The 23,303-nt window shown below is 42.8% G+C and overlaps 2 protein-coding genes across 2 annotated transcripts; both read left to right on the top strand.

Moving 5' to 3' along the window:
- Positions 1-5,789: 5,789 nt before the first annotated feature.
- Positions 5,790-9,298, top strand: LOC131408915 (serum amyloid A protein-like). The gene is made up of 3 exons (XM_058546085.1): positions 5,790-5,881; positions 8,459-8,597; positions 8,997-9,298. Exons 1-3 carry the CDS (start codon positions 5,791-5,793, stop codon positions 9,157-9,159), a joined length of 393 nt encoding a protein of 130 aa, XP_058402068.1. The 5' UTR covers position 5,790; the 3' UTR covers positions 9,160-9,298.
- A 3,224-nt stretch (positions 9,299-12,522) lies between these two features.
- On the top strand, positions 12,523-22,892 carry LOC131409151 (uncharacterized). Its single transcript, XM_058546306.1, has 5 exons — positions 12,523-12,706; positions 20,712-20,731; positions 21,078-21,187; positions 21,586-21,726; positions 22,117-22,892. Exons 1-5 carry the CDS (start codon positions 12,523-12,525, stop codon positions 22,352-22,354), a joined length of 693 nt encoding a protein of 230 aa, XP_058402289.1. The 3' UTR covers positions 22,355-22,892.
- The last annotated feature ends 411 nt before the right edge of the window (positions 22,893-23,303 follow it).

Raw genomic sequence — 23,303 nt, 5'->3', positions numbered from 1 at the left:
TTAGCAACTTTCAAAGATGCAATACAGTATTATTAACTACAGTAATCATGCTGTACGTTACATCCCCAGGATTAAATTATTTTATAACTGGAAGTTTGTACCTTTTGACCCCTTCATCCATTTTGCCCACCCCTCATGTCCTGCCTCAGGCAACCACCAATTTGTTCTCTGTATTATGAGTTTGGCTTTTTTTTTTTTTAATTGCACAAATAAGTGAGATCCTGCAGTATTTGTCTTTCACTGACTTATTTCACTTAGCAAAATGCCCTCAGGGTCCATCTATGTTGTCGCAAATGGCAAGATTTTCTCTTTTTTATGGCTGAATCTATTCCTATGTGTCTGTATATCACATTTTCTTTATCCATTCATCCATTGATGGACACTCAGATTACTTCCATGTCTTGACTATTGTCAATAACACTGCAATGAACATGAGGGTGCATATACCTCTTCAAGTTAGTGTTTTCGTTTCCTTCAGATAAATACTCAGAGGTGGAACTACTAGATCATTTAGTTCTATTTTTAAAACTAATATTTTTGGTAGTTCTATATTTAATGTTTTGAGGAACATTCATACTGTTTTCCATATTGACTGTACCAATTTACATTGCCACCAACAGTGCACAAGAGTTCCCTTTTCTCCACTCATCTCCAACACTTGTTATTTCTTGTCTTTTTGATAATAACTGTTCTAATAGGCATGAGGTGATATCTCGCTGTAGTTTTGATTTGCATTTCCCTGATCATTAGTGATGCTAAGCACCTTTTCATATACCTGTTGTCCATCCAATAGATGTGAGGTGATATCTCGCTGTAGTTTTGATTTGCATTTCCCTGATTGTTGGTGATGCTAAGCACCTTTTCATAAACCTGTTGGCCATCTGTATGTCTTCTTTGGGAAAATGTCTATTCAGATCCCATTTTTAAATCAGGTTGCTTGTTTTTTATTCCCATTGAATTGTTTGAGTTCTTTATAAATTTTGAATATTAACTCCTTGTAAGATATATGATTTGCAAATATTTTCCCCCTTTTGGTAGGTTGCTTTTTCATTTTGTTGATGGTTTCCTTTGCTATGCAGAAGCTTCTAGTTTGATGTAGTCCCACTTGTTTATTTTTGCTTTTGTTGCCTCTGCTTTTGATGTTAAATCCAAAAAATCTTTGCCAAGACCAATGTCAAGGAGCTTACCACTTTTGTTTTCTTCTAGGAGTTTTATGGTTTCAGGACTTATGTTCGTCGTTAATCCCTTTTAAGTTAATTTTTATGCATGGTGGAAGATAGGGATGCAGTTTCATTCTTTTGCATGTGTCTGTCCAGTTTTCCCACCACCATTTATTGAAGAGACTGTCCTTTCCCCGTTGTATATTCCTGGCTCCTTTGTCATAAATTAATTGAGTTAATTCTGGGCTCTCTATTCCGTTCCATTGATCTATGTGTCTGTTTTTATGCCAATATCATACAGATCACTATAGCTTTGTCATATAGTTTGACATCAGGAAATGTCATGCCTCCAACTTTGTTTTTCTTTCTCAATATTGCTTCAGCTCTTCGGGTTTTTCTAAACTGTTCCATTCAAATTTTAGGATTCCATGCAAATTTTAGAATAGATTGTTCTATTTCTGTGAAAAATGCCTTTGGAATTTTGGTAGAGATTGTGTTGAATCTCTAGGTTGTTTTGAGAAGTATGAACATTTTAACAATATTAATTCTTCCAATCAATCAGCACTGAAATTTTTTTAAAAAGTATTTTCATGACGCTGGATATAATACTTATTTTTAAAAGCAGTAATATTTTAAATAGCACATGAATTGTAGCCTTAAAGGATGCCACAAATATTCTCACCTGGATACTAAACAGGTAGTTCATATTAGAAAATGAAATCTGAAGAGTAAGACAAAAAGAACTCATGCAAATGGAAATCCAGATGAAGTTTAGAAAAATGGGGGACTTTAGCTGCAAAAGATTATACACTCAATACTCCACCTGTTCACAATCTTCCTTTGGCCTCGTCTTTCCTCATCGTGAGTTCTGAGCAACTTAAGCCCATCTCTCTCTCTCTCTCTCTGTCTCTCTCATACTGTCTAGCGGAATTCCAGTCTCAGCCCTAGAAAACCTGCAGGACCTCCTAACTGCTGGAGACAGATGTCCTGCCAAGGTCAGGAGAGAATGTTCCCTATTCTCTTGCAGCTGCAAGAAATGCAGATGATTTCCTGCGTCAAAGACACTCTCCTTGCAACAGCTATTTCTAACAAAGGAATCTAGAAAGACACCCAAACTTCAGAGAATGTTGCCATGTCCTGTAAAATTAAACTTTGATCTTTAAAACTGCATTCTGATTGGTAATCTTACTAATTAATGTGTCAATAATGTGTGGTCTTGGTAATAATGTATTAATTAATCTTTCTGTCTTCTGCAAAGTATAAATTATTACGAATTTCGTTGGTTGAGCTAGAAGAACTAAATTTAAGTGCTTTGCACGCGCCCAGAACTGGTCCAACCCCCTTTCAGCGTTAATCATGTCATCCTGACAACAACCCCGTGACCTCAGTGTCATTATTTCCTCATTTTATACTCACGGACCTGCTCATCCTTCTTCCTGCTGTCCCTCTGAATCTGGGACTTGGGCCTCAGGTACCATTCTTGGTCAGGCTGTCCTGTTACGCATTCTCTTTTTTTTTACTTTGGTTTCTAAAAGGCTTAAGAGCCTTAGTGATCTTCTCTTCCACTTACATTAATTTTAACAGAAGAAATGGAGGCATCTCAGGCCTCTCAACAGCCTGGTCACACATGACTCGTAGAGTAGGGGTCCATCTAGTTTATCATGAAAACCAAGTCACTTCTGACAGTGGAAGGGGGAGTCACTAGTAACAAGTAAGCTGGAACAATAGACCCCAACAGAGACCGTCTCCACAAACAGGGACACAGTGACTCATGGAGACTCTTGGCAAATCCCTTTGAGGCCTGGAGACCCTGACATCACCATGACAGGGTAGCTTCTATTTGCAGAAGAAACAAGTGAAAAAGGCAGACTGCCACTACTGTCTGCTGCTCCAAGCATGGCCCCAAGTGTCCCTTCCCAGAAGACAGAAGACATTGAGTAACAAAGGAAGCGAACTTGCAGTGCTGGTCAAAGTCCCTGTGAGGAGTTCCTCTGGCATCTAGAAATTGTACCTACTTTCTCTCCAATGATTCTATCCTAGAAGAGAACGACTTGAGTGAGGTGAGAAAGTGGGGAGTGGATTTCCAACAATGAATGACCCCAGAGGGAGTAAAGGAATTATAAGAGGAGGTGATGACTGGACGATGATTTCTGCCCCAACGAAGGTAGGAGAAAAGTGGTCTGAACATCACATGCCCTCTTCTATGAAGCAGCCCCCCAGCACACCCATGACCGATGGCTGTGGAGGGTTGACAACTCTCCCTTCCCCACCAGGTCTACTCCTAGGACCAAGAGAGCCAAGGCAGCTCAGGGACCCTGACCACCCACCCACAGGGAATCCACCTTTCCCAAGGAAGGAAGTTGTCTATGGAATATCTGGATGTTGCTTAGCATTGCCTTCATAAGAACCAAAAGCACAGGGAAATTCTTGACAGTTATCTGCCCTACAACTTCCATCTCATTATACCTATGAGAATTAAAATATGACCAAGAGCCATCACTCCTAATTTTGGCAGGATCTCATCTAAGACAATGGCTCCCACACTCTAGTGGAATCTTTGCTGACTTGTTTCATCCTGGGTCACTCCTCCTCTTTCGAATGTCCTACTCAAAATCCTCTAGTCTTATAACAAATTGGGAGTCCTTCATCCTTGTTGTTCTCTGGGTTACTACTGGAGCACAAGGTCGCCGTCCTTCATGACTGTTGTTATCATCTTCCAACATCTCCACTAGCAAGTCTCCATGATGCGCTTGCATCAGTCTTGGAGATTCCTTCCCTAGTATCTCCAATACACTACTCACGTTCCTTGTCTCCCAGAAACACTCCAGGCACAAATCCTGAGCTGGTATTGTCTGGGCTGGGCCTTACTTGCCCTACGCTGTCCTCAGGCTCCAGCCCAGGGTCCCACTGTGAGAAGGATCAGATCTGTCCTCTGGGTCCCCCATTATCTCTGCCACACTAAACATCGTCGTTTCTTCTCTATGGAAATGCAACTGCTTTTACAATTTCTCTTTTGAATGAAGAGGTGGGAATGGGGCAGGGAGTGAACCATGGACACCATACCCCTGTTGGCACCTGCATGCAATTTCTTCCCAAGATTATCCTAGTAAACTCAGATAATAAAGCCCAGTCCTGCTTTTCTTGTTGAAACAGCTGTTTTCTATCATCACATCCTCCCAGCATTCTTGTGCTGCACCCCAGGTTTCTCTAAATCCTTCCTGAATCTCCTATTTTTATAATTTAGCAGCCATTGGGCCATTTTCTGCTCATTTTATGGTATGTTATTTCTACATGTTGTTGCAAATTTCTACACTGCAGTGTTCCTAGGGTACAGCATCCTCCAAATATAACCTGCCATTATGACCCTCGTAGCAACTGATGGTGAATGCACCTGAGTCTGGAGGACTCCCTTTTCCAGTGCTGAGTCCACCCACCTGGGTGCTGGGAGTTTTATTTTCCTGGGTGGTCTATCTCCTTCCTTTTCTAGTCCTGTGCCCTGGGGTTCCAGCTTCCTCCTGAGCTGTCCCTTCAATGAAGCCTGTTCTACTTGTCCTTTTGGCCTGTGTTATTATATTTTTTAATCAAATCACAGCAAATGTCAGTACATTTTTGTGTGGGGGCAAAAACCCTGTCCCCACATGGAGTGAGACTGGGAACAGGGCAGAAAATCTGACTTGCTACATTCCTGAAAGGTACCAGATTGCACAATCTGGGAAAATTGGACATCTGTGAAGAATAGCCAATATTTTGGATGCTGTGTGCTTGCCAAGAGGAATTTCCTAAATTTCTTCTTTTTGCTTCACAGCTGTGTTTCCATTGGTTCCCCTAGCAAAGTATCAGTATATATAGCACCAGCCACATCTCCCAGGCAGGCAGCACAGGAAGCTCAGCTCACCAGGAGCCCAGCGGGAAAAGACAGCCACAGGTGAGGTGCTAGAACTTTCCAGCAGCTTTCCTCTTTTGAGATTCTCTTTCCCCACCAGCATCCTTCTGCTGCATCCCAGCTCTCTGCCTCCTTCCTGAGTCTACTGTTCTGACAATCAGAATTCCCCAATGTGAATATTTGGTGGGAGGGATTCTGTTGTATGCTTCTTCTGTGTGGAGTCAGTGACGGGTAGAGCAGGCTTCTGCAAATATTGTGGATGGTTTAACTCATCTCACATTACAGAGAGGTGTGTGGTCACAAAGTCCCCAAATGCCTCTCTGGGAACTTTCTCTACAGTGGGTTTCAGAGCTGATAGGAGGTGATTGAAATGGAAAGTGGTTTACTCTAGATCCCATTGCAATCTCTCATCTAGTAAATCACCAGGATTCCAATGAGACAACGGAAATGGAGAACTGGGCTCTCCGAAATTCTATCTATCTATCTATCTATCTATCTATCTATCTATCTATCTGTCTATCTATCATCTGTCTCTCTTTCTCTCTATGTATATATATTCACATACATATGTGTGTATATATGTATATAGAGATGTAAATTTTAGATAGAGACATAGATGTAGATTAAATTGATGGTGGTTTATTTTGGAAATACAAGAATGGGTCACCATTACTCCCTGAAACATCCAAACCAAAATAAATCAAAAATGTATGTCGTCCTTGTGTGTCTCCTTGACTCTGCAGCAGGATGAAGCTTTCCATCGGCATCGTTTTCTGCACCCTGGTCCTGGGCGTCAGCAGCCAAGGATTTTTTTCATTCCTCAGGGAAGCTGGTCAAGGTAAGGACCAAAGGATGGGGGTCGGGGAGAGGCCACAGCTAACTGCCCCCAGGATTCACCTGAGCAGAGGCCACATGCCCACAGGGCAAAGGCCACAAGTGGGTAGATAAGGAGCTCGGTTTCCATGGTAGCAGTTCCCCAGGTGTTTTTTGTTTCAACTGAAATGTATTTGACATATAACATTGCTTAAATTTAAGGTGTACAACATTTGAATTTGACACATTTATATATTTTAACTTGATTGTCATTGTAGCAAAAATTAGCACATCTATCATGTTACATAATTATCCTTTCCTTTTAGTCATTGGAATAATTCAGTTCCTGTCTCTCAACAAGTGTGATGATTATAACACAATATTGTTTATATTCACTGTACTGTGCATCAGATCTCTAGGGCTTATTTACCACTCATTGTTAGTTTGTACCCTTAAACAACATCTGTCCTGTCCCTCCAGCCCCAGGCCTTTCTGGGCAGGTTTTCACTCTTCTGTGGGGAGCCCCAGGCCAAGGTCATAAGATTTGGGCCCCAATTTTCAGCAGGAGTGAGGAGGAAAGCTGAATTCAGCAGTGCATGTTCCCTAAATATGCATGCGGCTCTAGTGCCGCCTAGTGGGGACTCAAGGACGGCTCGCGTCTATGTCTCAGGAGCCATGAAGTGGGTGCATCACACGTGTGGGGTCTGTTCCCACTCCCCATCCGCTTAGTAATTACAACCAAAATTCGTGAGCTTTTAATACATCCCAGGCACTCTTCTAAGGGCTTTACATGGAGAATGAACTCGTTGTCATCCTCAGGCTTTTAATTCTTTTATCCTGTGATGTAGGTACCATTATCCTTTAAAAGGCAAACTGAGGCACAAAGAGCAGAGCAGGATTTAGCTCAGGTCGTCGTGCTACCCAGACCTGGTTATTAACCAGGTACCACACTGCCTCCCCAACAAGAGTATACCTGGGAGAGCAAGGGATTTGTGAACACACACCTGATCTTATCTGAGCAAATGGCCAAGAGTGGGGATGTGTGTCTCTGGAAGACAACTCTGTAGGGCTCCTCTCCCCACAATAAAAGGCACAATGAATTCCTGATGACGGTTCTAGTGGGGCTGAGACCTGGCCAGGAAACCGAGAGCAAGAGATATTTACCTCACTAGCCATAGTAAGGTGGCAAATATTTGTTCATTTCACAAAATTATTTTGTGTTGTTTTTTTCTCATAGTTAGTGATTAATTGTTTTAAGAGTTTGCAGTTAATCCTCTCTAAATCTCCCAGACCCAGCAAAAAATGTCTTTTCCTCTCTTAGGTCACTGTTTCTCAAAGGGTTGTTCTAGGACTACTCACATGAAATCCCCTGGGTCTGGGCACTTTGTGAAATGCAGACACCCAGGTCCACACACTCCCCTCCCTGAATCACAGTCTCTGGGCTGAGCTGGAATCTGGCCTTTACCAATCCCCTCGGGTGATGTTTGTGCACTAAAGGCTGAGAACCACTCCCTCGGGTTCTGCCCTCTAAGGGACAAAATGTCTCAGGGATTTTGGAAGGACTTTTTATGCAAGTCTGGACTCCACAGATCTATTTAAATCAGTAAGTGGGAGGGAATAAGTACAGTAAGAAAGTCATAGCTCTCAACACAACTATCATCTAAATACCAGGAATAATAAAGACATAAAATGAAGATAAGTTATCTCATGGGGGTATTACATAAACTAAGATTACAGCTCTAGGTTAGGTTATTCTCTTTGTCCTAATCAGTTATTATAAATCTTTGCCATTTTATTCTAACTTGATCAGATTTCTTCCCTCCATAACTCCCTGCTCCTCATCTTGGTTGAGTATCTTGACTTTTTTATCCCACCCTCCCGAAGGACCAGGAAAGTGATGTTATATTGAGCACCTGCAATGTTCTAGAAGTTATACCTGTATCTTCTCAGTCCTTCTGCATAACCACCTGAGAGAGGCCCCGCTTCTCCACTTCACTGGGGAAGACAGTTGCCTTTAGAGCTGGTGGTCAGTTGCCCTTTGTCTGCATCTGATCACCCAGGTTCTTTAAAGCTCTCCTAGGGACTCGCCTTTATCGCCTGCTGATTGAATTCTGGCATTCGTCCAGGTGCAAATGCGCCCGGACATTCAGATGTACTCAGGACTGAGTGGTCCTCACGCTGCCCACAGGGATGAAGTTCTCCCGTGAAGAGATTGGGTGCACCATGGGTTCCCAGCCTCCCTCAGAGTCGCTTTTGTTCTCAGGCTCTGGTCAGAGGGTTCCCTGCATCTTTCCAGGTAGAGGCTCATTGTACAACCACACATCCCCTCAGGACCATCCCACCTCTTCCTCACACGCATCACACACAGCCCAAAACAAAGGAGCAACAGATCTTGGAATGAGACAGAATAAAACTTGCACCTGGTCTGATTCTCATCACATTAACCAGGGAGTGAAAAGTAAAGAGTGTTCATCTCAAGCCATATCATCTCCAAGGGCTTTGTAAAGGTCGAAATCTCAGAATCAGTGGGAGGAAAATTTCTTATTTCTCTACTTTGCCAAGATGTGATCACCTTCTTCTCACCATTTTCTTTCCCTTCCAGGGGCTAAAGACATGTGGAGAGCCTACTCTGACATGAGAGAAGCCAATTACAAAGATTCTGACAAATACTTCCATGCCCGCGGGAACTATGATGCTGCAAAAAGGGGCCCTGGGGGCGAATGGGCTGCTAAAGTGATCAGGTGACTCGGGTCCTAGGGGTGTGGGGGTGGGTGGGCAGAGCTGGGCTGCCTTGGACAGCAGGAGGGGCCATGGCCTGGAGAAGTTTCCTCTGGAGGCTGAGGCCCCTCCTCCTGTGGCCCACCCTTCCCCTCTGTGCCCAGTGTGGGGTCTGAGTGGTGATAGAGCCAGAGCAGGGCTGGTGGGATTGGGCGATTCCCAGCCTCCTCTCTGGTGCTATTCACCCAGCACCAGGGGCATCAGCGGGGCTGAGTGGGCTGTGCCCTGGCAGCCTCAGTGTTTTAGCCCCTCTCTCCTGGGCTCCTCTCAGAGCCATCCCTGGGAAAGAGGACAGACAGGGAGGGTGGGGCTGTTGCTCATCAGCCCCAGATTAATCTCCTACCTGCCCTCCTCCATTCCAGCGATGCCAGAGAGGGTTCTCAGAGATTCACAGACCTTTTCAGGCATGGAGACAGCGGCCACGGAGCGGCAGACTCGAGGGCTGACCAGGCTGCCAATGAATGGGGCCGGAGTGGCAAAGACCCCAATCACTTCAGACCTGCTGGCCTGCCTGACAAGTACTGAGCTTTCCCTTCTCTCTGCTCTCAGGAGACGGGGCTGTGAGCCCCCTGAGGGCTGGGACACCGAGTTATTGACTTCTATGTCCACAAAAGCCAGTAGAGGGCACATAATTAGTGTCTAATAAATGTTTAAGAGATTGAATTTGCTGAAAACTGTGTGTTATTCTTCTGTCTAAGGATTTCCCGTTTGTTCCCTAGGGTTGATGGATGGACACCCATGTGATGGTCGAGTCTGTGCCTGTGGGTGTGGGTGTAGGGGAGACAATCTCAGCGTCATACAAGACAGACTCCCTTACCAACCCTTCCCTGAATCAGACCCACTCCCCGCTGCAGCCCCTCTGGTTACATTGGTGCTATTTCCAGGTCCTTCCATGTCCAGGCCTCCTCACTCTCTCTCAGTTGTGTCCTGTCTCCTTCTCTGCCCCCAGGGTCTAGTCCCTTTAGTTTTGTTTCTCAGTGGTCTCTGTCTGGAGGCAGGAGACACAACCATGGGAGGAGTGAACCATGGAAACTTGCTCCAGAAACTCCCACCTTGGTCTTCTGTTCATTACCCAGGAACACCTACAAATCCAATTATTAACCAATTTCTGTCCATGTCAGCCAAGAAATGCCTCCAGAACAGTTTCCCTCCACCTTATGTTCATCCCTTACACAAAAGTTCCCAGAAACAAAACATGTCAAGAAGGGCTAGTGACAACATGTAGATGACATACCGGCAGACCTTGTATTGCAGTGGATATGTTGTGTGTCCTGAGAGGAGGGCATTTTCCCTTCCTGAGCCCTCTCCAACAGAGGGGAGCCAGCAGCATGTTATGTCTTATTGAGGAAAACAGAGTCAATAATGAAAAGGATTTGGGTCTGTGAGAGCACAGGAATTATGGATGACTCTATAAATCATGAATTCCTAGGTCAACCAAGAATCTTCACATAAAAATTTGTACACCAATGTTCACAGCAGCATTATTCAAAATAGCCAAAAAGCGGAAGTAACAAAAACAGTTATCGATGAATGGGTGTTTAAACAAAATGTGGTAAATTCATACAATGGAATATTATTCAGCCGTAAAAGGAATGAAGTACTGATACAGGCTACAACACAGATAAACCTTGAAAACAGTATGCAAAATAAAAGAAGTCAGACACAAGAGGCCACATGTTATATGATTTTATTTATATGAAATGTCCAGAATTGACAAATCCAAAGAGAAAGAAAGAAGATTAGTAGCTATCGTGGTCTAGAAGGAGCGGAATGAGGAAAGACTGCTAGAGGATATGAGGTATCTTTCTGGGATGATGAAAATGTTCTGGAATTACATACAGGTGAAGACGGCACAACCTTGTGAATATACTAAAAACCCACTGAGTTGTATACTTTAATAGGGTGAATTTTGTAGTATGTGAATTGTATCTCAAGTAATAAATTGTATGAGAACAAATATTTATGTAATAGACTAAGGTCCAGGGGAAAAAAAGAAGAGGGCATTCATTAAATAATGTGTGCCAAAGCCCTAAAAGAGAGTACTCTGCAGTCATTTAAGATAATATCCATATCAGGTAGGAGAGTTTCTAACAGTTCTGTTTAGTATTATCTTGATAAGACAACAAAAGAATCAGTTGTTTATCTTATGCACGGGGAATGAGGACTATAGTGAAATTGCCTCAGCTCCATTCACCGGGAGCCAGAAAAGAAAAGCAACTGTCAAAAGATTCTAAAGATTATTAATTCTAAAGATTATTATTATCATTATCTCCTTATGAAAGAAGAAAAGTAGAACTCATGCTAAGTTTCGTGTGAGATATTAATTATGTTTTGGTTAAATAATTAAAACTAGGGATTCCCGAGACTGGCCAGAATAATATGTGAGTAATAATAATAGTCATAATGGCTAACATTTCTTGAACTTGTGCTATTCTTACTGGGTCACAACTACTCTAGGATGTAGATCATTTTCAGATAAGGACACCTGGAACAGAGACGGAATCACTTGCTCAGGGTCACAGAGCCAGAGAGAGGCAACGCCAGGATCTGAACCCAGGCATGTAGCTTGAGGCTCTTCCCTTACCCTGCACTCCTTCCATAAGTATGAGTATTGATAAATAATAGTGAGACTCCCCAGTCCTCTGAGGAGGCTCACAGGTAACAGCCAGTGAGAGAAAAGCCTCCATCGCTGATGGAACTGTTGTGGGGAGAGATGGAGGCAAGACCCAGCCCCATCCTGAGGGCAGGAACTCAGCAGAGAGGCACATGGACAGCCCCAGCGTGGCCACAGCCTGGACTCCGCTGGACATTTCATCCGCCCCATTCAGGTGGTACCGAGTCCCAACCCACCCCCTCCTGCTCTGCCGGACGGTGCTGGGGAGCCCATTGCAGCCAAGGTGTGGTCCAGGAAGAGCTCCATACACCATCCTGGGAGGGAGAATGCCTGCACAGGATGTGGCCAGTTCCAGGGTCAGGGCAGGGGGACAAGAGGACAGGAGTTGGTGTTACTTGCTTTTCATATTTACATCACTCACAAAATAGGCCACTTCTTTTTTTCTTGAAGTTCATGGTCTTAAGGGGGCTCAAAATGGTAGAGCGCCAGTTGGTGTACCCTCTTTGGGCACCAGGTTGCCTGGACCTCTAGGTTGGGCTGTCCCCTGGGTAACCCTGGGCTCCTTTGGTCTCTCACTATGGGGAAGTGTGGATGTCCATTCTCCCCTATGCCCCAGATGGTAGTTGCGGGGTTGCCTAGAGATTAGAGATTGAGGATCTTTCAGTACTTTCTACACCAAGCCATGAGCTAGGCTGCATCTCCATGTAGGAGGCTTGGGGGCTCTGATATGGGGACCTGGGGACATCAGAGTGGGGAAAGGGTGAGAAAGTGAGTTCTGTTGGGAGAGAGACCACCCAGCCCGTGATGATGGCTGAGAATCTACTGCTTCTTACCTAACGGACACTTAACTTGGATGACAGACTAACTCTAGGTGATAAAGCTTCAGAGAACAGAAGAATCCTCCCACCTCATCCCCTCCCCACCCCACCTCCTCCCCACAGTTCTTAGCCTAGGTTCCCAGGTATTTTATTTGGAAACGATCCCAGGGAGCAGAAGTGAGAGACGGGAGAGGAACACGGGGAAAGAGCAAGGCCAATATAAGGACGGATTACAGAGCAGCCACGAGTCAGAGCCTCACAGCTGGAGCTCAGTCCCCTGGGACCTTCTGAGGACTGCAGTGAAATTGCCTCAGCTCCATGCACCGGGAGCCAGAAAAGAAAAGCAACAGTCAACTGGCTTCCGTCTCCATTGGTCAAGGCTGGGCCCTCCAATGTCAACTTTCCCTGCATTTCTTGGTTGTGCACATGTGAGTGCCCAGTGGGTTTCCCCTGGGCATGAAGTGGAAGGTCCGCAGAGCAGATCCAAAGCAAGGCGCTGCCAGGGTGACCCTGCGTGAGATGGATCAAAACCACGAGCAGCTCACTGCCGTAGCAGCGGCTGGAGAAGGGGAGGGCGGAGGGTCTGAAGCAGCGCAGAAGAGTATCAGATACCTCACGCCCCGGTACTTGTCTAAAGCGTGTGAGAAACACAGGCTCCTCAAGACATGGACACAGTAAGTTCACTCCAGAATGAAGGACTGATTGGCTCTTAGACTGAGAATAAGAGAGAGAAGAGGAAAATACACTGGTTATCCAAGAAGGGGAGAGAGCAGGGGCAATTGGGAAGGACAGAGAAGGGTAAACTACCGTGGACTTGGGAAATGAACCAGCTGTGAACCTGAGATCCACAGGGAGAGATGTCACCCCCAGGGGACAGGGTCTGGAGCACAGTGCTCCATAAGACACTGGGAGTGCTGCAGGGCTTCAATATGTTAGGGACATGGTGGCATTCCTACCAACAAGATTATGTCTGCTACACACCACACAATATTTTGCTTAAAATAACTTGCTTTTGTTTTCTTACAACAAGTAGTTTGTAGAAGTTGAGGTAAAATTAGCATATAGGATGACCATTACAGTTAGGGGATCCAAGGAATACACGAGCCACAGGGTCCCCAGTGGAGACAAGCCCCGAGGGCAATGACCAGCAACTTTGTTAGCTGGGGTTTGGCCCCAAACCTCAAAACCGAACTCTAGTGAGCCCAGGCTTCATTGCCAAGTCTGGTTGGAATTCTGAGTGTCTTCTTCTCCTCTAATTTCAAACTCAGTCTCCAATTCCCCAGCTCATAAATGCCATTCAATCAGCACCCACTCCCATGGGAGGAGGGCAACCAGAGATGCTGAGCTTCTGTTTGACCCAGCTGGAGTCCAGTTCCCAGGCACACCTCACAGAAAGCTGTTTCTCCAAAATTATTTAGGCCTAAATAAACTGAGAACAGGATATGAGACTTGCTCTACTTCACTTCCTTTAGTTCGAGTAAAGCTAAATTGCTGTAACAAAAATATAGAAGCTTAAGGAATACGGAAATTTATGACTCACTTAATGGTTTGTCTTGAGTGATCCAGCTGCCAGGGGCCTCTGCTCATGCTGTCTCTCAGATTGCTTCCACGTGGCTGCCCTCCCATCCCGTAGACTGAACCTTGCTACTCACAGGTGATCAATCCAAGGACCAGAAGCCCCAGCGTCACCTGGGATCTTGTCAGAAATGCACACTCTCAGGCTCCACCTCAGAGCTACTGTGGCAGCCAGGACCAGTTACACAACGTGTGGGTACAATGTGTAGGAGAGGAAGAGAATTCCTCTACCCTCTGGGTCCTTCTGACTGCACTACAAATTAAATTGACATGAGACAGAATAACTGGAGAAAATCAAACAAACCTTTATTACTTGTATACATGAGAGAAACCCAGGAAAAACTGAGCAACTCATCAGAATGGCTGAAGCTGCCAGTTTAAATATCATCTTCAGCTAAAGATAAAGGAGGATTGTGGGTAGTGATTTGGGACTTCAAAGGGGAAGAAGGCAATTTATCTGGAAATGGAAAAGCAAATACTCAGTAGATAAGAATGGGCTTGGCAAGGACCCTCACAGTCCGCCCAGTGTTATCTATGGTGATGGCCTGTCCTGGGGACAGGCCTTCCATCTCAAATTCTTTTTGGTAGTTAGAGAGAAAATCAAAGTTTCTTTCAGTCTTTTGTTCTGTCAAGGCAAAGAGACACAATTTGGGGTGGCCAATTTTGATCGCCCACAGTCTCACCTTTGAAACTTTAAGACGTTTCAGAGTCCTTTGAAACTTTAAGAAGTTTCATAGTCTAAAAGTTGAGTTGGTAGATTGTTCAATCTCACTGAATACATTTCTTAGCCCTGATACTAGATTAATCTAGTTAAATTCATTTTAGAAGGTGGTGATGCAGGTGGGCTTCCAAAGTTAGGCCTATATTATGGAAGCAAGCAATCAGGCATTTAATAAGAAGCATTTCTATGGAAACACAAAGAAAAACAAAGTTAATGGTTGGAGCAAATTATAAACCAGTTTCTGAGTTCAGAGGATAGCCAGTTAAGAAGATTTCCAGGTGTCAGTGTCGAAGCATCTTTTGCAGCTTAAAATGTCTCTGATGATGTCACCTGGTGTTCAGGTATCATTTTGAGTGGCTTACATAGCAACAAGGATGCTATCATGATCTTTCTTAAGTTTATATCAAACTATCTTGCTTCAGTTTGCAGGGCTTTAGGAAAATGGGTGGTTTCAGTTCTCAATGATTTCAAATAAAAATGATGGAAAAAATTGAAAATGTTAGTTTGGAGATTTGTAGCCAGATATTTCATTAGACTAGAAGAAATCAGGATCCAGTCCAGTTTACAGGTAGAAAACAAAAACCTCAACAACAATTAACAGAACTAGGATCTAACATCCACAAATGTATATTGTAATTTCTACTGAAATATAATTTTTCTCTCTAAAATCACCCTAATTTTTACCAAAGATAGCCAAGTTAAGACTAATGGGTTTGCAAAATAAGTCTAGTTTTAGTAAATTTGGCCCAATCATTTACATAAGTACAGCAAGAATAGCAATTGATCATATAGGCTCTTTTAAATCTGTTTTTCTAGAACTTTTTATAAGGAATCTCAGATTGAACTTAAGGACCTCTCAAGGCCAGGAAATCCAAGGACTTATCAGACAAAGTCTGTAATACCTACAGATTTGGGTGAATTGTTCTCTTCTTTTGAGGTTCCCCAAAATATTGAGGTTCCAGGTACCTGCCAGATAAGTAACCTTCCTTAATTACCCAGTAAGGTTGCTGGGAACACTGTAAACAAGGTACCAGGTCAATGTTTCCAAGTGGCTTTGTTCCATATAGTCTAATCTTTGTTTCTTAAAAGCTGTCTGGTCACATCTGAGTCTATGCATGTTTCTCTCAAATATGACTTTCCAGTTAAAACTTTGGTAATATAACCCATGTTTCCAATTGTGTCCTGTTATAAGGAGAACAGATTCTTATTGAACTTATGCAAATAACTATATGGCCATGAAATAAGAATACTCACTGAGAGTTTCCAAATTCTGGGGGGATCAGGTAGAGAGAAAAAGATAAATGTTTCAATTCTGCTTACAAAATTATAATTTACCAAATTGCTATAAGTCATAGTTAACTTAAGAGAAAAGACAAAAAGTTTTCCTTAAATCTGAAAAAACAAAACATTTTTAAAAATCAGCAATATTTCAAACAAAAGTCGTAAAAATTTGTAATCATCTTCATCAGTTCATTCAGTCCCATGTAACCAACTTTGGATCTTGATCTTTTGTTAGCAGTTTCATGAAGTCATTAGTTTCTCCATTAGAGTTCTGTAATTTCTTACCCAGTTCCGTTTTATAATCTGAAAGTTTATCAGAAACCTGTATTCTAAAGTAAGTGTCAAAATCCTTTCCATGAATCTCTCTGAAGATGAAATATTTGCAAAAGCATCAGAGTAAAACAACAACTGTCTGTAAATGCCAAAAGACTTAACAATGACAATTGTCAAAGAAACTTGGTTATTTCTGTGACATATAACACTTTAAGATAATAAGTAGAATTATGACTGACAAACAGGACATCAGAATTCTAGGAACGTTATATAATTTTTAAAACACTTACATCAATAACATTTACCCACACAATATCCTAGGTCCCTATGAAACAATGCTTAGTTATCCTTTAACCATGTTGACAAGTAAAGATTTTTAGGTGAATGCAGAAGATTAAATAGTTGTAAGAAAAGCCTTAGCACCTGTGATTAAAGACCTGATAAAAAAAATATAGGAAATTTATTTTGATAAAACACAGAATCCTTACCCTTTTGGTAGACTACTCAAAGAAAAAAGCCTTTCATAATCTGTTTTCCAAGAGTAGACTAAAAGTTTAAGAAAATTACCCTTTTAAGAGAGAGGGGAAAAAAATAAATTCTAATTTTGCATTAGTTTTCTTTGGATATTAAAACTTATTTACTTAATTAGATTCATCTTAATCTTAGCCAACTTGACCATGCAAAACTCTTTTCTCAGGGTTCCTCCTCCACAAACCTTCTATAACTTTCTTTTTTTACATTTAGAATTTGTCCCATGCCTTCTTTTTTCCTCCTAGTACTGTGAGGACAAATTTTTCTTTCTTAACCAAACAAAAAATATATTTTCAATCTTTATACCTTCTTTACTGAAAACATACATTTTACTTTCCTTGAATACAAACATATTTTCCTTAATTAATTTTTAGCAGCTTTAATCACATATTAGAATTTTAACCCTTAGAACCCCCAACTTCTAAGTAAAAACTAAGTAAGCAATTATAAATTTTCTTTTACTTTAGCATTCTGTGGCTTGACAAATTTGTAAATACTTTTTATAATTTTAGAAACATGTTACTTTGTAGTACAATCTTTTAAGAAAACACAGGACACGTTTACCAATAGACTCAAAACACCTTTTAGTTTTTCTGTAATAAGAATCCAAAAGTAGATAAGCTTATATTTAGTAATTAATGTCTAATATTTTATCTTATTTAGAAATAATGTAGATATTCAATGAATTTTCCATCATTTAATTGAGCAAAACTTCAAAATTTCAAGTTACTAAAGAGATTTTGGAAGTTATTAAATATATGTCATCAAATATAATTATTGCTAAAAGTTTATCTATAAACTCTTATATCACTTACATCTAAATCGTTTTCTCCCAACAATTATGTTGAGATTATCCAAGAAAACTTCATGAGACATTGGACAAAATTAGCTATCATATTAAGTTATTAAGTTGACAGATTTGTAACAGGGATAACATGAGCTTATTTGACAAGTAAACCCAGGCTGCATGTCTGCATCATAGCCAATGCCAATAACTCTGAGGACATGCCCATTTTAAGCAAACAAACTTAAATAAGCTTTTATTTACCAAAGATATTTCATATCACGTTCACTTGAAAGACACGTAAGTGCTTACTTTAAGTCACTTGAACAGAAGTCTTAATTTTGGCCATACCATCTAAAGGGAAAATATCACATACATGTAACATACATAGAGACACACATAAACATGCAGGTAGACACAGATGGAGACATTAAATTTTTGTTATGAATCAGGGGCAATACAAAACTCACTAGTTTCTGAGAAACATTTGCATTTCAAAGAACGGCTCTTAGGTCCTAGAGTAGATGGGAGCAGAAAATCTATATCATAAAGGCACAGAGAAGCAGTCAAATTTTCTTCAAGATGGAGTTTCTGGGGCATATTTGTCTTATCAGTTTCAAAAGAAAAGTGAACTTGTCTCAATCTTTTGTCTCAATCAATATATAGGAGCATTTTGAGGAAGAGAGGAGGATTTGGGGTTGGCAAAAGACAAGTGAACTTTGAACTGCTTTCTGGAGCCATACTTCCCATCTTGCAGAGATTTGTAAGACAAAGACAGTTGCTTTCAGTTCCCCAAAGAACTGGATTACAGCTTGACAAAAGAGGCTGATTCATCCCTCCAGCTACACCTTTCCAATTGCTTCTTTATATCAGGGAAATTTTTAACTTGAGAGATGAATCAAAGATTTGTATGTTCTAAAACATTCAGGACAATGTATCAAACTTTTAAAAGTCTGCACAAAGCATGTAACAAAGGCCCCCTTTTTTTTCTAAGTGCACAATTTAACCCTAGACCAATTTACCTGGGGGGCTTTTATTATCTTTTTTATTAGCACCTGATATTAGCCTCTAGTTTTTATCTCATACTGTGTGGGTTCAAGCAACTCTATTGGTTTCCCTTTAGTGTGTTTAATTAACACTGTGTGAAGGGCAGATTTATATGCTGTCTTACAATCAGGCGGGGGAAACGTTACCTTTCCCCAGTGAGACACAATGTCTATCCCCACAATACAATCTATAATACAATGAGGCAAAAAGAGAGACAATCACTTCACATAAAAGCCCGTAAATATATCAATTTTCCTACAAAATTTCATCTGAATTCCCTCAACTCTTACATCTCTAATCATAATTTTCATGAGGACTTTATCTACAGGTCTTGGCCTTATAATTTTGGACAGGCGAAGCATTTCTAGTCAGACATTTTAAAACATACTCAGCCAAAGATGAGATAACTTCTTTATATAAAATTAGCTCAAACATTCCAACCTTTATAATCTTATCAACATTTATACTTTTATATTTTCTCAATTTAATTGTACCCTTAGTCAGGGTCTTTTTTTTTGTTTTTGTTTTTTGTGAGGAAGATTAGCCCTGAGCTAACATCCATTGCCAATCCTCCTCCTCGTTTTTTTTCCCTCTTTTTCTCCCCAAAGCCCCAGTAAATAGTTGTATGTCATAGTTGCACATCCTTCTAGTTGCTGTATGTGGGACGCCACCTCAGTATGGCGGGACAAGCGGTGCGTAGGTGCACGCCCAGGATCTGAACCCTGGCCGCCAGTAACGGAGCGCACGCACTTAACTGCTAAGCCACGGGGCCGGCCCCTGAGTCAGGGTCTTAAGCATAGTCATTAAGTTTAAAGGCTAGGCCTCTATTTTTCTGAACCCTCTGGGAAGAACTACCAAGTGGGAACTTTCCAGGCCTCTCTTGGGATCCATTAGACCAGGGTTAACTAGACACTCCAGGCTTGTCATCTCCGCACAGCAGCACCGTGTTGTAATCCTGGAGTATTTTCAGGAAGTTTAGTGGTATCCAGATTTCTACTACATGAAGGGGTGGGAAAAGTGGGTTTGAACTCTGACTTCAGTCTCAAGTTACTTCTCCTGACATGAGGGGAGATTTCAGCCCTTTGTTCTGCCAAAAAATGGTTAAGATGGTAATTTTATGTGATCTGTAATTTACAATTGAAAAAAAAAGTATACATGTAGAACTTCGTGAAGGGACAGAACCCTGGTGGGATCTCAGCAGGTGGCACTGGGGCAAAGGGCACGTCAGGATTGAACAGTGCACAGCCAGAGGACCAAGTGCAGAACATCTAAGGAACAGAGAACCCAGGATGAGAGGCAACCTTGGGCTCTGAAAAAGAGTTTGGAAACAAGCCATAGAGGGCCTTGAATGCCAAGCTCAAGGATTTGGGCTTTATTCTGAAGGCAGAGGGGAGCCACCAAAAGTTTCTGATTGGGGAGAGGCACGATTAAGGCTGTGCCTCAAGGGGACAAGGATTCTGATAACGAATCTCCAATTAACTTCCCAGGAGACAGAGACAATCACTCTCTCTTAGGGTCCTTGGTTCATCTGTGAACTAGGATAACTTGACATCTGAATCTGGGAACAACGTGGGGGGAGGCAAGTTGAAAGAGGTTAAATTCATCCCTAAAACTACAAAGTCCAGATCTGGGGCAGGACCCCTGGGATCCATATCCTTCACAAGGGCTGGGGTGATTCTGATGGGTGGCAGTTTGTGAATCTCCTGACTGGTGGTGCCTGACAGGCTGCTGACATTTTCATGTGCTGAGACTAGTGGTGGAGTGGGGAGGGCAGGGTTTAAAGATGAGGAAAGAACGGTCTCTGAGACGGCTGCAACTGTCTAGGCAAGAAGTAATGAGAAGGTGGGCTGGAGGCAATAGAGAATGGGAAAAAAATAACTAATGGAAACCCCACCAACATAGAGTAGAGAGGATTTACCTCGTAACCGGAAGTGAGGGTTGAGGAGGGGGAAGAGGCAAGGCTGACTACACGGTTTTGAGCCTGGACCAAGGCAGTGACAAATTTAACACAGGCAAGGAAGGAAATTATTAACTTCAGTCTTGGTCTTCCCGCTCTGATTCTAATAACCAGTTCACATGGGTCTGACCACCACTGGGTGAAAGATGGGTCAAACCTCTCAAAAAATAGCTAACACTTATTACCCATAGACCATGTCATGGGCGCTGCACTCTACACTTCAGTCTCATTTAACTGTCAATACCAGGGAGCTCTAACCCCAGTCTACGTGCTGCACGCTCATCGTCTCATTTAATCTTCAAACTACCTAAGTGAGTGCTATTACAGCCCCATTTTACAGATGAGGAAACTGAGACAGAGAAACAGAGTAACCTCTCCAAGGTCATTGAGCAAAAGAGCAGACATTCAAAGTCAGACAGTTTGCCTGAGAACCCAGACTCTCAGCGGCTGTGCTCCCCTGTAGCCCTGTTACACAGGGTCAGGTCTGGACACAAAGGTGAGTGAGGCGACCATGAATCACAGTTTGTGTAGCATTTTCAAGCAAGTGAAGGATACGAGTTGTATTTAAAAACACTCCCTAATACCCGAGCAGAATGTTCAAATTCAAATGTTTGACTGTAGGGGATTTTTGGTTTTTTGGTTGGTTTGCCTTGGATAATAAATTCAGATGATGTGATTCTTTTTGCAATACTAGAAAAGTCTCTGTACTCTTTTGGTAATGAGGATTGCTGTAACACGCCCTAGAAAGCTCTGTCAGGAAGTGATTGCACGCTTGTGCAGTTTAGGCCATCTCCTGAGATTTCCTCTGGGTCCTCTTTCGCACGGTCATTGTGCAATGACAGAAGCTGAGGGACGGTGAAGGGAGAGCTCTCGCTCTTTATCTTAGCACAGACTCACATTCATCACGATCTGATACAGCCAAAATCCAGGTGATGCTGGTGGGAAAGTGGAGGTGGGTATGATCCTCACAATGAAGGGTGAGGAGGCTGAAGCCTAATTAGCAGGACAGAGACTTAAACACGTATGTCCATGCCTTACAGCTAAATCTGATTACACAGGTCCTGTGGAGCTCCCTCACGCAATTCCACCTCATCTCTTACTGCCTGTTTCGACGTTTGTTCTGTGCCTTTTATGCCTGTCGTGTCAGATTTGCTCAAGCCAGACTTGCCTGCGCTCAGCTGGAAAGGATGTATTACTCTTATGGGCGGTGGTAGATAAAAAAATGTGGAATCCCCTTCTCCTATCACTGCTTTGTCAAGAGCCGCAATCTGAAAAGAGTAGACACTTTTCATTCTTTTACTTATCCAATACGTCACCAGGTTCATTTTGGTTATTTTGTTTCCTTTCCAGGGGCTTGGGACTTGTTGGGAGCCTACTGGGACATGAGAGAAGCCAATTACCAACATTCAGCCAGATACTTCCATGCCCTGGCGGGAGCTATGATGCTGCACAAAGGGGCCCTGGGGGCGTCTGGGCTGCTAAAGTGATCAGGTGACTCGGGTCCTGGGGAGGCCAGTGAGGGGGGAGCAGAGCTGTCTGTCTCCACAGAGTCAGGAGGGCCCGTGGCCCCTCCTCCTCCTGCCCCTGCTCCTGGGGTCTGGGCTGCCAGCAGAGCCAGAGCAGGGCTGGTGTGGACATGTCTCCCTCACCCCTAAAGAGAAAGTGAGGGGTCTCTACAGAACTCTGTTGCAGGGCATAGAAAGGGCAAGCTGATTTAGGCCTTTGCCCAAGAGGGTGCATATTTGAGCCCCTCCTTCCTGAGCATGGGTTCTTACAGCCTCCTCTGAAAGTCATTCCTTGGGTGGAAGGGGAGTAGGGAATTGGGAGGTGGAGCTGTATAGAGTGACCCAGGAGATAATCTCCTCCCTCCTTTCCTTCCAGCAATGTCAGGGAATATCTTCAAGGACTCTTAAACCAGGATTACTTTGGAAGCAGCAGCTATGGGTTGCGGGACTTGAAGTCCAATCAGAAAGCTGAGGAATGGGGCCGCAGTGGCAACGACCCCGAGCACTTCCGACCTGCTGGCCTGGCTGAGAAATACCGAGCTCCCAGCTCCCTCTGCTGTCACGAGGCTGTGAGCCACACACCTCTCCCCGCAAACAGGGCACAGTGTTGCTGAGCTTTGTGTCCCCAGGGCACCCAGCAGTGCCCAATACATGTTTCTCAAATTGAATTTGGTTTTTTTGTGTGTTTTTTTCTCAAGATATTTTTTATTGAGGTACCATTGGTTTGTAACATTATATAAATTTTGGGTGTGTATCGTTATATTTCGATTTCTGTGTAGATTACATAACGTTCACCACCCAAAGACTAGTTACAATCCATCACCACACACATGTGCCTTATCACCCTTTTCACCCTCTGCCCTACCCCCTTCCCCTCTGGTAACCACCAATCCAACCTCTGTGTCTATGTCTTTGTTTGTTGTTGTTTTTATCTTCTATTTATGACTGAGATCATACAGTATTTGACTTTCTCCCTTTGACTTACTTCGCTTAACATAATACCCTCAAGGTCCATCCGTGTTGTCACAAATGATAAGATTTCATTTTGTTTTATGGCTGAGTGGTATTCCATTGTGTATATTTACCATATCTTCTTTATCTGTTCATCCCTTGATGGGCACTTAGGTTGCTTCCAAGTCTTGGCTATTGTGAATAACGCTGCAATAAACGTAGGGGCACCATGTATCTTTATGCATTTGTGTCTTCGTGTTCTCTGGATAAACGTTCAGCAGTGGAATAGCTGGATCATAGGGTAGTTTTATTCTTTATTTTTTGAGGAATCTCCATAGTGTTTTCCAGAGTGGCTGCACCAGTTTGTACTCCAACCAGCAGTGTATGAGAGTTCCCTTCTCTCCACATCCTCTCCAACACTTGTTTCCTGTCTTGTTAATTATAGCCATTCTGACATGTGTGAGGTGATAGCTCATTGTAGTTCTGATTTGCATTTCCCTGATAATTAGGGATATTGAACATCTTTTCATGTGCCTGTGTTATGAGAGGTTCGGGGATTCGATCGGAGACGTAAAAGACACTTTTCATTCCAAACAAATGGACTGGAGGTAT

The sequence above is a fragment of the Diceros bicornis genome, chromosome 7 (genome assembly GCF_020826845.1).
Source record: "Diceros bicornis minor isolate mBicDic1 chromosome 7, mDicBic1.mat.cur, whole genome shotgun sequence".
Classification (NCBI taxonomy): Eukaryota; Metazoa; Chordata; class Mammalia; order Perissodactyla; family Rhinocerotidae; genus Diceros; species Diceros bicornis.
The sequence above is the reverse complement of the archived record's forward strand: the minus strand, read 5'-3'. Positions and strand labels throughout refer to the sequence as shown.